Raw genomic sequence first — 14012 nt, 5'->3', positions numbered from 1 at the left:
GGTGAGACGGGACGGGCCTTCCTGCTCGCACAGAGACGGACACGTGAAGGAGACACCGCCGGGTTGATTCATCGTCCCGAGACGCACGCCGGCGATCACATCTGCGGATGTTGACCGACCCCTTCACAGTTTCCCCGCCGTGATAAAGAACAGCTGGGATCAGAGGGGAGAGTGACGGGACGACACGCTCAAGGGCCATCCAGATCCTCCACGCCGCCACAGCGCCACGTCCAACCGCAGGCGCTCCACTACAGGGATCTGCATGTTGGCTCGGAAATGGACCCAACACACACACACACACACACACACACAGCCACACACACACGTTCCAACTGTGTCCAGTCCAGTTCTGCAGATGAGGACCATGGACATGTCTATTTTTAGTCATTTTGTATCTTTTTGTGGTGGTTTGCATCTCTTTGTGGTGGTTTTGCATCTATTTTTAGTCATTTTGCATCTTTTTGTGGTGGTTTTGCATCTATTTTTAGTCATTTTGCATCTTTTTGTGGTGGTTTTGCATCTATTTTCAGTCATTTTGCATCTTTTTACAGTGGGAGTGCGCCCTTAAATGCCGGGCTCTGTTTGCTTGGTGTGACGGCCGCCTGCTGTTCTATGTGTCCTTCCTGTCTGCAGGTGTCTCAGGGGGCGGGGCTTGAAACTAGGAGCACCTGGCCGGTCTCCTGGAAGTTTTAAGAGCAGGCCATCTCAGTCGCACTCGCTCTCTCTCACCAGAAGGACCGGGTTTTTCCTCCGGCGCCATTGTCTTGTTTTCCTGGCTGTGGCATTTTGCACTCACGGCAGACACACTGATAACCATACGTTCACACCTCATAGCATTATTATTATTATTATGATTTATGTACTTTATTTAAATAATTATTTTATGTTTTACGTAAAGCTGGTTGAACTGCCTTGTTGTTGAATTGTGCTTTACAAGTAAACACTTGTTGCCCGTCGTGGTTTGGTCGATAAAATGTGAAAATTCTTGATCAGTGTTTTGTAAAAAAAGCATCAGGACGTCTTTAAATGTCTCGTTTTGTCAAAAACGCAAAGATATTCTGTTTAGTTTCACAGACGAGGAAAGAAACCAGAAAATAGTCACATTTAAGAAGCAAAAATAAGAGTTTTTTACTTTAAAAATGACTCAAACTGATGAGTCGATTATCAAAATAGTTGTTTATATCGATGTATAATTTAACAGTTGATAACTCATCATGAGCCTGTTTGATTTAGGTTGCAGCCTTTACCTAAACCTGCACCTGTCTGCTGTTGGATCATTTTCATCTTCAGCCTCTGATCCTGGATCAGGTCTCGGGGGCAGCAGCTCCAGCAGGGGACCCCAAACTTCCCTTTCCTGGGCCACATTAACCAGCTCTAACTGGGGGATCCTGAGGCGTTCCCAGGCCAGTGTGGAGATCTAATCTCTCCACCTGGTCCTGGGTCTTCCCCGAGGCCTCCTCCCAGCTGGACGTGCCTGGAACACCTCCCTAGGGAGGCGCCCAGGGTTCATCCAGACCAGATGATCCTGAACCACCTCAACTGGCTCCTTTCAATGCAAAGGAGCAGCGGCTCTACTCCGAGTTCCTCATGGATGCTGAACTTCTCCCCCTCTCTCTAAGGGAGACTCCAGACCCCCTCCTGAGGAAACACATTTCAGACGCTTGGACCTGGACCTGGTTCTTTGGGTCCTGACCCAGCTTTCATGACCACAGGTGAGGGTAGGAACCAGGACTGAGGGTAGATCCAGAGCTTTGTCTTCCTCAGCTCTCTTTTTGTCACAACGGTGCGGTAGAGCGACTGCAGCACCGCCCCCGTTTCGGCCGCTTGTACCCGTGACCTGGTTCTTTGGGTCACACGTTTTCTAACAATAAAACATGTGATTGATATTGAATTATGGACTCAGCTCATTGTATTACTTATTACTTTAGATTAGAAGCTGCGAGTTGAGTTCCTCCTCATTAATGTGAAAATCATCTCTCAAGACAAACACTATTTATGAAGAGACCCATTTTAATATAAAAGAAAAGCATTATTTTACATAAAAAACAATATATTACAGCAGGGGGAGTTTGTGCGTTTCTGGCTGTTTTAAAGGAGCGTGGCGCCGCCTGCTGGTGGCAGGAGGTCACCGTTCCTATCACAAGAAGATTTGCCTGCCTTTACTCAGCTGAGGTGCCTCAGGAGTCGTTGGGGAGCCCGAACAGTTTGACGGTCCCCGCCTCCCTGTTGTTGTCGTACTTGCCCTCCTTGTCGTCGCAGGCGTACGCCAGCAGCGGCCTCTTCGGGTGCCAGGCGACGGTGAAGGTGGGGGAGTCGCACTGAACCTCCCACAGCTTCTCTCCTGCACCACAGACGAGGAGACACGTAATTACTCAAACTTAGAACAGTTAAAGCGATAGACACCGATGCATTTCTCACTGTTTGAAACTTCAGGTTCCTAAATGTTGTCGCGGAGACTTGAAGCAGGATTTTGAGCGTCGTATTTTACTGAAAATTACGCAGAAGAGCCGTGAAAGTGTCCCTGAAACTATAAAAACAGCTGACTCTTGTGATCTTTGGTGTTTGTCTTAAGACAGACCTTTACTCCTTTGTCTACCGCGGCAATTAGAGATGATTAAATATATATTATAAACACACGTCAAGGGAGAGAAACATGAAAACACAGCTGGGTTTGATCGGAGTAGCTCATTGCAGAGCGTAAGCACACACAAATGTGTTTCAGCTGCATGTGTGCGCCACATTCTATCAACGTTATAATGCTTTGTGATCTTTTTGCTCAGTTAAGTTCGTTATAAACCACTTCGGCACCAACCTGATGTTTTTAAATAACGCTGCATGAATAAATTTGGACTTTTTAAGGCAGCCATTTTGCCCGCGAATGAATTGTCTTGGCCCCCGGGATGATATGTGATTAGTATAGAACCGGCCCGCACGCCACAGCCGCCTGCTGGTGTTTTTACGCACCAAAACTACATTACCCACAATGCAACGGTAGCCCACGAACTCACTGCAGCGCTGCAAGTGGGTTTATTATTCATCAGCATTCAGGGCAGATGACTTTCAGCACCAAAAATATTGGATTATTCATTTAATTGTTAAATAAAACACGGTGCACTGTGTTAGGTCTTGGTTCAACAGATTAAATGCATCATTTTAATATATTTTAATAAACATTGAACTAGTCCGACCCTCGGCTTGTAGCAGATTTGGTTTTTTGGCCCTCTGATGTGTTTGACTTTGACATCCCTGGTTTAGGTCATTATTATAGTGAGTGTGTGTGTGTGTGTGTGTGTGTGTGTGTGGAGCTGTGATGCTGCTCTGTCCCTCCTCCTCCAAGTGCGTGGGCAGTTTGCTTTGAGTGTGTTTGGGGATGATTGACAGCAGGTAGGACGTGCTGATTGGCTGGAGCCCACCTGACGCTGCTGCCTGATTGGCCAGAAGCAGGAGAGGAGTGGCTGCACTCTTCTTCTCCAACCATTCACCCACATCCAACTGGGACCCGTGTCTCGCTTGTTAAGGATTTTGAGTTGTGTTTTTGTGAAACTTAGTGTAAATGTCCACCTGAGTCTGTTGTAACCTTGTACCTTTAGTAAATTGTGTGTAGCCCAGTAGGAGGGAGACGCCTTTTCTCCTGTTTCCCCTGTTTAGGAGATTAGATCAGGTCAGATTTAGTCTTTTTGTTAATACTTTTGATTTGTATAGGGAAGGTAGGGAGTTAGGTGATTTGTGTTTGTTGTTTTGAACCTCCTCTCCCTCTGAAGAAATAAAATGCTACCTTTTATTTAAAAGTGACACTGGCCTTCTTGGGAGTGGGAAGAATGTGGAGCAGCACATCATGTTACATCACTGATTCCCCTCGATCAGGGGGCGTAACACTGTTTACTATCAATGTATTTAACGTATCACCTTCTGTACATTTCAAAACCAACAGTTCTGTCTCTCTCTGTCTCAGACAAAGTCTCTCGTACTGACCCGTCTCCACCTCTGCGATGTCGATGAAGTGATCCTCCGAGGCCGAGGCCAACATCTTCCCGTCGTGGCTGAAGCTCAGTGTCCTCACCGGCCAGTCCAGCCTGCAGCGACCGCAGCAACGAGAACAACCCACGAGTCATTACAGAGGAGAGATTCAGCACCATGATGCGTGATACACACCCATAAACACCCCAACGAAAACAGTAAAACAAATGTAAACATTGATGTTTAATTCCAATGCAAAATCATCCCGTGGTCTTCTTCAAAGCAGCAATGGGCTCCTTCCTTTGGGATTGACTTTGCTAATCCACTGTAATGGACTTTACTATGAGAGGAGCTGGTACAGGGGCCAGTAGGCAAGTCTTTAAAACACTCTTTTAATAAACTCAGGCTTCACTAACTACGCTGTTGGTGCTTTGTTTTGTGTGTAGGGACTCTTCTCATGCTGCTGCAGAGGTTTGCTGTTATTTTCAGCAGCATTAGTGGTTAAAAAAGACCTTTGAATGCCCCGAGCTAATCAGTGTTAGCCACGTCCGGCTGTTAGCGACTCTCAGGGATACCTCCGTTAACAGTTGTTACACAAAAAACCTGTCTTGATTATATTTGATGTATGTAAATGCTGAAAACAACCATGGGATGATTTTACGCTGGAATGACACTTTAAAAAGGTGAAAGCGCGTAAAACACTGACCTGGAGAAGCAGCGGACACACACCAGTTCCTCCACGTTCCACAGGCTGACGAGGGCGTCGGCACTTCCTGTGGCAAAGTATTTCCCCGTGGGGTCGAACTTGATACAGATGCAGTTGGACGGGTGCGCGTTGATGGACTGGATGGGTTTCAGCTCTGGATAGCTGCAAACACGACACAGCGGTCAGATTTCAGCCGCAAACTCAAAGACAGTCACGCATCAACAGAGACTTTACAATCATTTAAAAGGATCTCGAGCCCAGGTGCAGTTTGTCCCAACTCAACCTCCACAAACGTGCCGTAAACAGGTGAACAACAATAACAGGTGAAGAAGATAAAGTGTGAATCACCCACAAGCCCAGAGAGTAAAAGCTCCATTTACCTGGGCGGCTTTTCCTTTGGGAACCACGTTGTTGTGTAGAGACGAGTCACAAATTTAGTTCCAGCTCTCGGTTCATGTTATGAAAGTTTGGTCGCCAAAATTGAAAATATGGTCACCTTAGACTGTGGCGGACCAGATCCGCCAGGATAGGGATAATACCAGCGAACGGTGTCCGACTGGCGATACAGTTACGTCACTGCGTTTGGTTTCCTACCTCAGAGTATTGATGCAGCCACATGCCGCATTTTTTTCTTTCTTGGCCGCGGTGACTGAAAATTAAATCCTGCAAACCTGGCAACCAGGCATAAACGTTTGGTCGCCAAAATTGAAAATATGGTCACCTCATAGTCTAAGTAATGAAGATAGTATGCAGTTATACGCATTACATCTATATTTAATGGACTGTGCACAAAAGTCCACTTACTCGCTCTTTTGAGTGATCCAGTGCAGACATCCAGAGTGTCACTGTGCTGCTTTAATAAAGGTCGCACTCCCACTGTGCCTGGTGCCCGTGCCCCGTGCTTTAGGGTCCTTGTCCCCCCCTCCAGGCCCGTTTGTACTCACACTACCTGGGCCTCGGAGAATGCTTCTTGCTGCCTATACGTCACCACGCCGTAACACGTCACACGCATTGATGACGTCATGGCGATGCGTGGCTTTGTTTCCAGATCTTTCCGTAGACCTCAGAGTTTTTGTGCGTCTTGTCGACTGTTTTTGAATCTTTTCATCGACCAAATCTGCAGTAAACACTCCACCTCCGCATCACACCAACGTGAACCTTTCACCGCCATTGTTTGAAATGTCCGCGCATGGTCCCTCCTTCTTTTTTCTATGTCCGAACAGGCGTACAGGAAATGACCTCAGAGCCGCCGTAGGCCTCGTACACGTGTGCACGCTTGTGCTCGTACACGTGCAAACGTGCTTTACTAAAGCCCACCTCTCCCAAATGGGCTGTGGCCGGCAAGCGTGCCGCTCCTAGAAGTGGTACGGTTGCACTCACACTGGTCAAGGGAACCAGACTTCTGCCGTGAAACCTGTTTGGGCACGGTACGGATGGACAGTGTGAGTGCGCCCTAAGACTGTTCTTAAAACATATTAGGTGAACCAAAACTTCAGCACAGAAGTGATTTCTTGTTGCATTGGTGGATATTTGATGTTATTTTGTGCCTTGAATTGTTATGAAGTGCATGACCCACTGTTGGCAGGTGTCTTTTCACTCTTATCAAAATATGAAAACAGCAGTAGATCATGACGTTCTCCTTGCTGACGGATGACATCAGTTTAAAAAGAAGAAACATCAGCTTTGGTGTCGGTGCAAAATAAAGTCAACGCGTCGACATACATCACACAAACACTGCACGTCTCAAAGTCAGATGAAGAATAGAAGAAGGTTTTATATTCATTTCTTAAGAACTCTGGGATAAGAAACAGAATATAAGATTTGAAGTGTTGTGCAACATTAAATTGTGCGATCGCTGTTAATAAAGAGCAGCTGATTTACTGTAACTTCTGTTTCGGATGCGATTATTATTCAAAAATCAACATTTATTGTGATGCATTAAAACCTTTGCTGGCTCATATCATCTTATTTCTTTAGCAGCAGTGAAGCGTGCAGCTTACAGGGAAGGATTTGTATTTATTTGACCTACTCTAACAGAACTGTGTCACCAGTCGGGACGGTTTTCAGTTTAACCTTCAATTATAAACGATGGTGTGTTGGTGGTGTGTGATGTGTGAGTTAATTTAATGGAGTTAAACTAAAGTCTAACTTCTTCTCTTTGTAACCAAATGTGGTTTTAACGTCCTGATTTATCTTTGTGTTAACCAGAGTGGTCAAAAGGACGCTAAAACCGCTGAATTAGCCGCGCGCTAACCCCTGATCTTCTCTCCGTAAACACTGGGAGCTGCAGGTCGTCCACATTAACATCAATGTTGTCCAAACATCCAGGACCAAGCTTCAGTCCTTCACAATAAAAGTCCATGCTTCAAAAGCTCCAAAATAAAGCGTGAAGTCTTCTTCATTTCTATTTTTAATGTAAATCACCACCTGAGCCGCTCAGGCCGAGCGTCGCCCAAACGTTCTTACCGCTTTCTCTCATCAACGTCAGTTTCGTTTACTCATTTGACATGGAAAAGCCCACGTGCAAATATGAAATTTACCTTGTAGATTCTTAGAAGTGTGTAAATTAATTGCACTTTGGTGGAGATCACCCAGTAAAAGCACCATGAAAAGCCTGGAGACTGTGGCGGACCAGATCTGCCTGGATAGGGATAATACCAGCGAAGGGCGTCCGTCTGGCGATACAGTTGCGTTACTGTGTTTGGTTTCCTACCTCAGGGTATTGATGCAGCCGTTGCCGTTGGTGAGGAAGAACATGTCGTTGTCGTTGTTCCAGGAGATCTCGTTCACCTCGAACTTGAACTGCTCCTCCGCCCGGGAGCGATGTGTCTTGGCGTCGATGAAGGTCACCACGTCGTCTTTGTTCCCGACAGCGATGGTCTGACCGTCGGGGCTCCAACAGATGTTGATGTTCTCTCCTAAAAAACATGACTTGAGACTTTAAAAACCAAAAAAATCATCTCAGGGACAGTGGTCGATCAGGGAGGGTCGTCATCTTTCACAAGGGTTCAACTGCCATTTGTAATAATTTACGTAAATGTGAAAACCGTACGAACTACCGTCCCACCTTTAGTATTGACAGTGGCGATGCATTTGGTGGTGCGGACGTCCCATATGCGAACGGTCTTGTCTCCGGACGCTGTGACGAACAGATCGGGGTTGGTCGGGTGCCAGCAGAGCTGATCCACACTGTCACCGTGACCTCTGTAGTTGTTCTCCTTCACCTGGGGACGGAGGTGCATTTAAAGAGCATTAATAGATATTCAAACATGCAAGCACGCTTCCCTGTATTAATGACATATCAGGAATTACTGACTTTTACCCATTTGGTGGTAAAAACGACTAAAAAAGACCTGGTCACAAAGTGGCAGCTTATTTATGGTTCCACTTTAACAAGTCTGCTGCAAATCTCAGCTCTCAAAATCAAGAATTAAGACTTTTATATTTGTTTTATTAACTGGAAGGCTGCGACAGTTTACTGCTGTGTTGTTTTGCACTGTAACTTCTTTTAGCCATGTTGGAAATTGCACTAAACTATAAACAGACAATTGAAAATAACTCTTCATGGAGAACACCATTAAGAAAACCTCTAATTCTGGGGTTTCCATTGTTTCTTAGCAAACCACATCAAAAGAACACGGATAACCAGAAGTAACTCAAACACTATGAGTTAATCTTCACTTCGGCGTATGTTCAAAGTGTTATAACGGTAGAATATGTAATATAAAGCTAGCTTAACCTGCACAACATGCGTTTCAGGTTGATTCTTTGTCGTTAACAAGGCGTACTGGGAATAATACGCGACATTTTAGCAAAATTACACATTAAAGTCAAGGGGAAACTCGCTGCTAATGTGTTTACAGTGTAAAATAAAGATAAAATATGTTTAAACCAGTGGTAAAGTCTTGTATTTGTATGCGTTCGCTTGCTAAAGTTGGGCTAAGATAGACGCTGCGCATCCATTCATTCACTGAGACGAGGCTAACGTTAGCATGCTAGCCGAAGGACCGCGCAGCGACTCACCAAACGGTCCTTCTCCAGGATGAACACACTCGCTGTTTTGTCGAAAGAGCCGGAGGCGAGTCTCCTGCCGTCGCAGCTCCACGCCACCGAGTGCACTTTGGCCGTGTGAGCCGGGAACTCCCGACTTTTGTTGTTGTTTTTGAAGCTCTCCTGCATCTCCTGGTAGTACTGCGACGCCATTTTGAAACGCTTGAGCGGCGGTTGGGAACCGGCGGGTTGTCATCACCGCCATCTTGTGCTTCGGAGTGGGAACTTTTTCATTTTTTAAATGTAATTTTACTCCAAAAGATTCAATATAAACATGTTCCAGAGTTATTTTACACGGCATACATGTGTATTTAAATGTATAAAACCATAAATTCATATATCACAATCAGGGCTTGACACTTTTACTAGCCACTCAACATTCTCAGTAGCCACCATTTTGTATATATGGTATATTTAGAAAATAATAGCCTATATAAAGTGTATTTATATAATTAAAAGTGGATAATAAGATGTATAAGACTAGTTAAAGAGATAACTCTACTGAAAAGGCCCAGCAAGAGAAATTACTGCCACTCAGCATTTTCAGTAGCCACCATTTTGGTATATTTAGAAAAAAAAAAATAGCCTATATTAAGCGTATTCATATAATTAAAAGTGGTGCAGGGACGTAACAGGTTATTTAAAGAGATAACTACTGAAAAAGGCCCAGCAAGATACATTACTGTCTGTTTAAATACAGCATTAATTAACAACATAATTGACCTATAACAACAATAAACACTGTAGCCTAATACAGTTCAAATACATACAATTCATAAAACATAGAACATTTAAACAGTTCAAACCATTGGTAGCATTAATAATTACTCTATGTACAGTAATTACTCTGTGTACAGTAATAACTCTATGTGCAGTATATCTAAGCAGCAATCCCATGCAGGTGCATCTCAAAACAAGGACATTAATATCCAGCAGCTTAGAAAAACACAAGGGGGGTATAAAAAAAAAATAAAGACAGTATAGGATAACCAATAACAAATAATTAAATAAATAGATACAGAAAGTATACAGTATATACAGTAAACAATAAACCCTTAGTTAAATATGAGGTAGATGTCAGAATACAGCTAAAATATTGTTTCTTTTTTTCATACTTGGCCCTAACACGCCTTCGTACAAACGTCCGTACATTTCAATTTGAAATACAATACAAATAATACAAAACACAAGCTTACGAAACACTAAAAACATAAAATTAAATAATCAAAGGAGTTGACATTTCAGCAAAGGTGCTTTAAGTGTGTTAAAAAAAACACAGGATTGTATCTTAAAGAGCAGGAGCCTTTGACATTGTTTCATATTATTCATTTATAGTGTGTGTGTTTCTTTTGTATGATAATACATTTAGGGTTGTCATATAGATTTTAATGTCATTTTTAAAACAGTTTATGGTGGTTTGCTGTTATTCCATTGATTCTTGTGTATATGATATTTTCCAATAATGAAAATTATGTTCACTATATTTTGGATTCCTTTTTCAAACCCTCCATTTAAATCATCACTTGAAATGTGTTAATATTTAACATCTCTCTAGAACATCATTGTGACCGAACAAGAGAAGAATAATGTTCAATTGTTTCATGTTCCATCAAACAGAAAAAACACAGACTTACTTCTAAATTGTATCTTTTCCTTATAGTTTCAGCAGCAGGATAAATACTGTTTATTAATTTGAACTGAGTTTATTTTACCTTGGGTGAAATTGTCCATCTAAGATAGCTACATATTATGGAGATGCCTCAAAGACAAAGTCTACACTACAATGTTTGTAAATATTACATTTTGATTATAAAATGAGTTTAAATAACACCTGCTTAATAATTTAAAGGGTGTATACATTTTTGGGACGCCCTGTGTATATGTTTGTATATAGTTGGAAAACTATTTTGTACCCCCTCTTATGAAGTGACTGTGACAATGTGATTTATTCTTGATAGTTTGATTTATCAATCTACAAACATGTCCCAGTGATGATTCAACTGCATGTTAAAATTGAGAGAAATGAGTCTAAGCACTAAGTTATTCCATATTTATTTACGACAGTGTAGTTTATTACAAAACCCACAACAATCACAATTAGTATAAGCTTTTATTTATTATTATTGTTTATTTTGCTGTAGTTGCTTCTTTTAAATGTTAAAAAACGTCGTGAACATAGAAAAAACTTGTTTTTGTTAATAAAGTTGTCTCCTAGCTTTTCGCGGGCTCAGTCATCGGTTGCATAGCAACAGGGAGCTCCACCAATCAGAGACGCCGCTCTTCCCACCAGGATTGTGGGTAATGTAGTATGAGAATGCGGTAAACTGTTTTTTTCTTTAAAAACAACGTTAAATCCTCCGTTACATGTACCCTTAAAACGTTACAGTCAATTTCAAGTTAAATATGAACAAGAATCGAGGTCCTGGTTGAGAATAAACAGTTACTGAGGTCGGAATTAGACTTAAACAACGCAGGAAAAGTGCTCTTATGGCGGTTTGTATGGCTTTTGAAAGAGCCGTTGTGTCGGTTGAGTCAAAATGATTCCATTTTTATGGGTTTATAACAGTTTATAACAATACCCACAACAACTACAACTAGTATAAGCTTGTTTTTATTCATATTATATTGCTTGTTTTAATGTACACGCTGCTTTTGATTGTTAAAAAAAGCATGAACCTTTTGTTAATGTTGTTTCCTAGCCTTTCGCGGGTTTAGTCAGCGTTTCCATAGCAACAGCGAGCTCCACCAATCAAAGGCGCCGCTGTTCTGAAAGGGATTATGGGTAATGTAGTACTCTGAGAACGCGAAATAGTAGTTTTCTTTAAAACATCGTTAAATCCTCCGTTTCATTAACTTTTAACAACGGTACATTTGGTGTTGAAACATCGAGGTCAGAGAGGCAAGAATCAGACTTAAACAACGCAGGAAAAGTGCTCTTTGGGCGGTTTGTGTGGCTCTTAAAAGAGCCGTTGTGTCGTGTTGGGTCGGTCCCGGTTTAACCGCCGAAGCCGTACAGGGTGCGGCCCTGCCTCTTCAGGGCGTACACCACGTCCATGGCGGTCACCGTCTTCCTCTTGGCGTGCTCGGTGTAGGTGACGGCGTCACGGATCACGTTCTCCAGGAACACCTTCAGCACACCGCGGGTCTCCTCGTAGATCAAGCCGGAGATACGCTTCACTCCGCCGCGGCGAGCCAGACGGCGGATGGCGGGTTTGGTGATGCCCTGGATGTTATCACGGAGGACTTTGCGGTGACGCTTGGCGCCTCCTTTCCCGAGTCCTTTGCCTCCTTTTCCGCGGCCAGACATTCTGAGTTGGGTCTAGTTTAGTTCCGTAGATGAACTGATGCTCCGGTGGAGCCGGTGTGCACCTTTAGAGTACGTCTGCGGACCTGAGAGAGGACAGGCAGCCTCGGCTCAGCCCGCCAATTCTCCTGCCGCTCTTTTTTTAACAGCATATCCGGTTACTGTACACGTCCTTCAAAATAAAAGCACTGATTCACCAAATTCCCCTTAAATATTGGCATTTTTATAGATAAATATATAAAAGTTTCAATCTTTTAAAGTTTCATTGTCCTGTAAGAGAAGTTACAAAGGCCAGTGAGGTGAATTTTAATCAAGCATTTGATTTAAAAGTGTTTTTAAAGGATTTGCTTAGTGTGTTGTCTTATTTTCAGGGTTTTTTAGTGGTGCTTGAATACTTTGATTTTAATTTGGTGTCCTCAAGGTTTGAAAAAAGCTTCAATTTTGGAAAAAGTGCTTTAAATTGTATTTGGATTTCTTTCACAATAAACAACTATAGAATAGAGATGTCATTTTTTGTCCTTCTGGTATAACGGAAACAATTTTTATAACCTAATATCATCTAGTTTAACGTGATTTAATGGGAAAAAAAGGGAAATCATGCTTTTCAATATCTATGAATTTGTATAAATAAGTTTACCACAGCTGGAAGGAGCTGGAAAAGCTTGTAAAGTGCTTGAATTTGACCCCGAAAAGGTGAACGAACCTTGTATTTATTTATTTTTAATACAGACATAAAACATGACACAAACATAATGAGTAAGACTGATACAAAAAGAAAAAGAAAAGGGGATCAATGATCAGTAAAACATAAAGGTGCATATATGAATAAGCATAAACACAGACGGTGACATGGTACGATGAGTTACTGAAACATAAACCATCAGATTTAAGGTGAGAAATGATTTTTAAAGAACAATTTTGGCTTCTTAAACGTGCGAACATGGAAATAAAGCATAAAGCATAAAGGAAACACTCTGGAGAAACCACAAACACAACACAGTTAAAGAAAATAACGTTAAATATTCAGGGTTCAAACCTTTTCCAAGGTCAAATTCCAGCTTCTCCAGCCTCTCACAGCTGTGGTTAATATTACATTCATAAATACATATTAAAAATGATTTCACCTTTTTAAATCACGTTTAAAGAGAGAGATGGTATTAAGCTATAAACAACTAAAGGTTTGTCTCATAATATAAGAAACTACATTTCTATTCTTGCTCTATTTGTTGTGAAAGACACAATTTTAAAGCACTTTTCAAACCTTGAAAACATTTAAATTCAAGGATTTCCAGGATTTAAGCACCTGAACAGAGTTTTAATGTAGAATCATGTTTATTTATGTATTAATCACATTAACGTGGCAGATGAAGCTTATTTTAATAATTACTGGGTCGCTTAACTTATTAAATCATTTTAATTATTATTCATACTTTGTAAAAACAGCTTATCAGTTAAGTAAAGTGGAGTTAAAGCACAACTTTGGCTTCTTAAATGTACGAACATGAAAATAAAGCACCATAAAGGCAAGACTCTGGAGAAACCATAAATACAACACAGTTAAAGTGAATAACATTAAATATTAAACATTTCCAAGGTCAAATTCAGGCTTTTCCAGCCCCTCACAGCCGTGGTTAATGACACATTTCTAAAAAACACACAATTAAAAGAATGTATTATTTTATAAAAACGTTAAAAATAAAAAAGTATTATGCAATAAACAACTAAAATTTGTGTTTTTCAATAACAGATGGATAGGAAATTGAATGCAAGTCATATTCTATGGTTGTGTTTTGAAATAAATGCTGATATTAAGCTTTTTAAAGGGTCTCAAGCACCTGCACGAACCCTGAACCCTGACACTTTATTCATTAAACAACATGAAGCAGGAGTTTTAATTTTCAGGAGGTTTGTGGCTCTAAAAGGAGCCGTTGAGTCAAAATTAGTCCATATTTATAGACAACATTGTAGTTTATTACAAGCACAACGACAATTACG

The 14012-nt window shown here is 41.7% G+C and overlaps 2 protein-coding genes across 2 annotated transcripts; both read right to left on the bottom strand.

The window, feature by feature from the left end:
• Window positions 1-2063: 2063 nt before the first annotated feature.
• Window positions 2064-8866, bottom strand: thoc3 (THO complex 3; the record flags this gene model as incomplete). The annotated part of the gene is made up of 6 exons (XM_083915659.1): window positions 2064-2341; window positions 3973-4073; window positions 4664-4825; window positions 7377-7581; window positions 7731-7887; window positions 8687-8866. 6 exons carry the CDS (start codon window positions 8864-8866, stop codon window positions 2178-2180), a joined length of 969 nt encoding a protein of 322 aa, XP_083771785.1. The 3' UTR covers window positions 2064-2177.
• Window positions 8867-11708: 2842 nt separating this feature from the next.
• Window positions 11709-12020, bottom strand: LOC310948540 (histone H4; the record flags this gene model as incomplete). The annotated part of the gene is made up of 1 exon (XM_083915703.1): window positions 11709-12020. One exon carries the CDS (start codon window positions 12018-12020, stop codon window positions 11709-11711), a length of 312 nt encoding a protein of 103 aa, XP_083771829.1.
• Between the last annotated feature and the right edge of the window lie 1992 nt (window positions 12021-14012).

This window comes from Echiichthys vipera (genome assembly GCF_963691815.1).
Source record: "Echiichthys vipera genome assembly, chromosome: 6".
Classification (NCBI taxonomy): domain Eukaryota; kingdom Metazoa; phylum Chordata; class Actinopteri; order Perciformes; family Trachinidae; genus Echiichthys; species Echiichthys vipera.
Note: the sequence above shows the minus strand (reverse complement) of the source record. Positions and strands in the feature narration are given on the sequence as shown.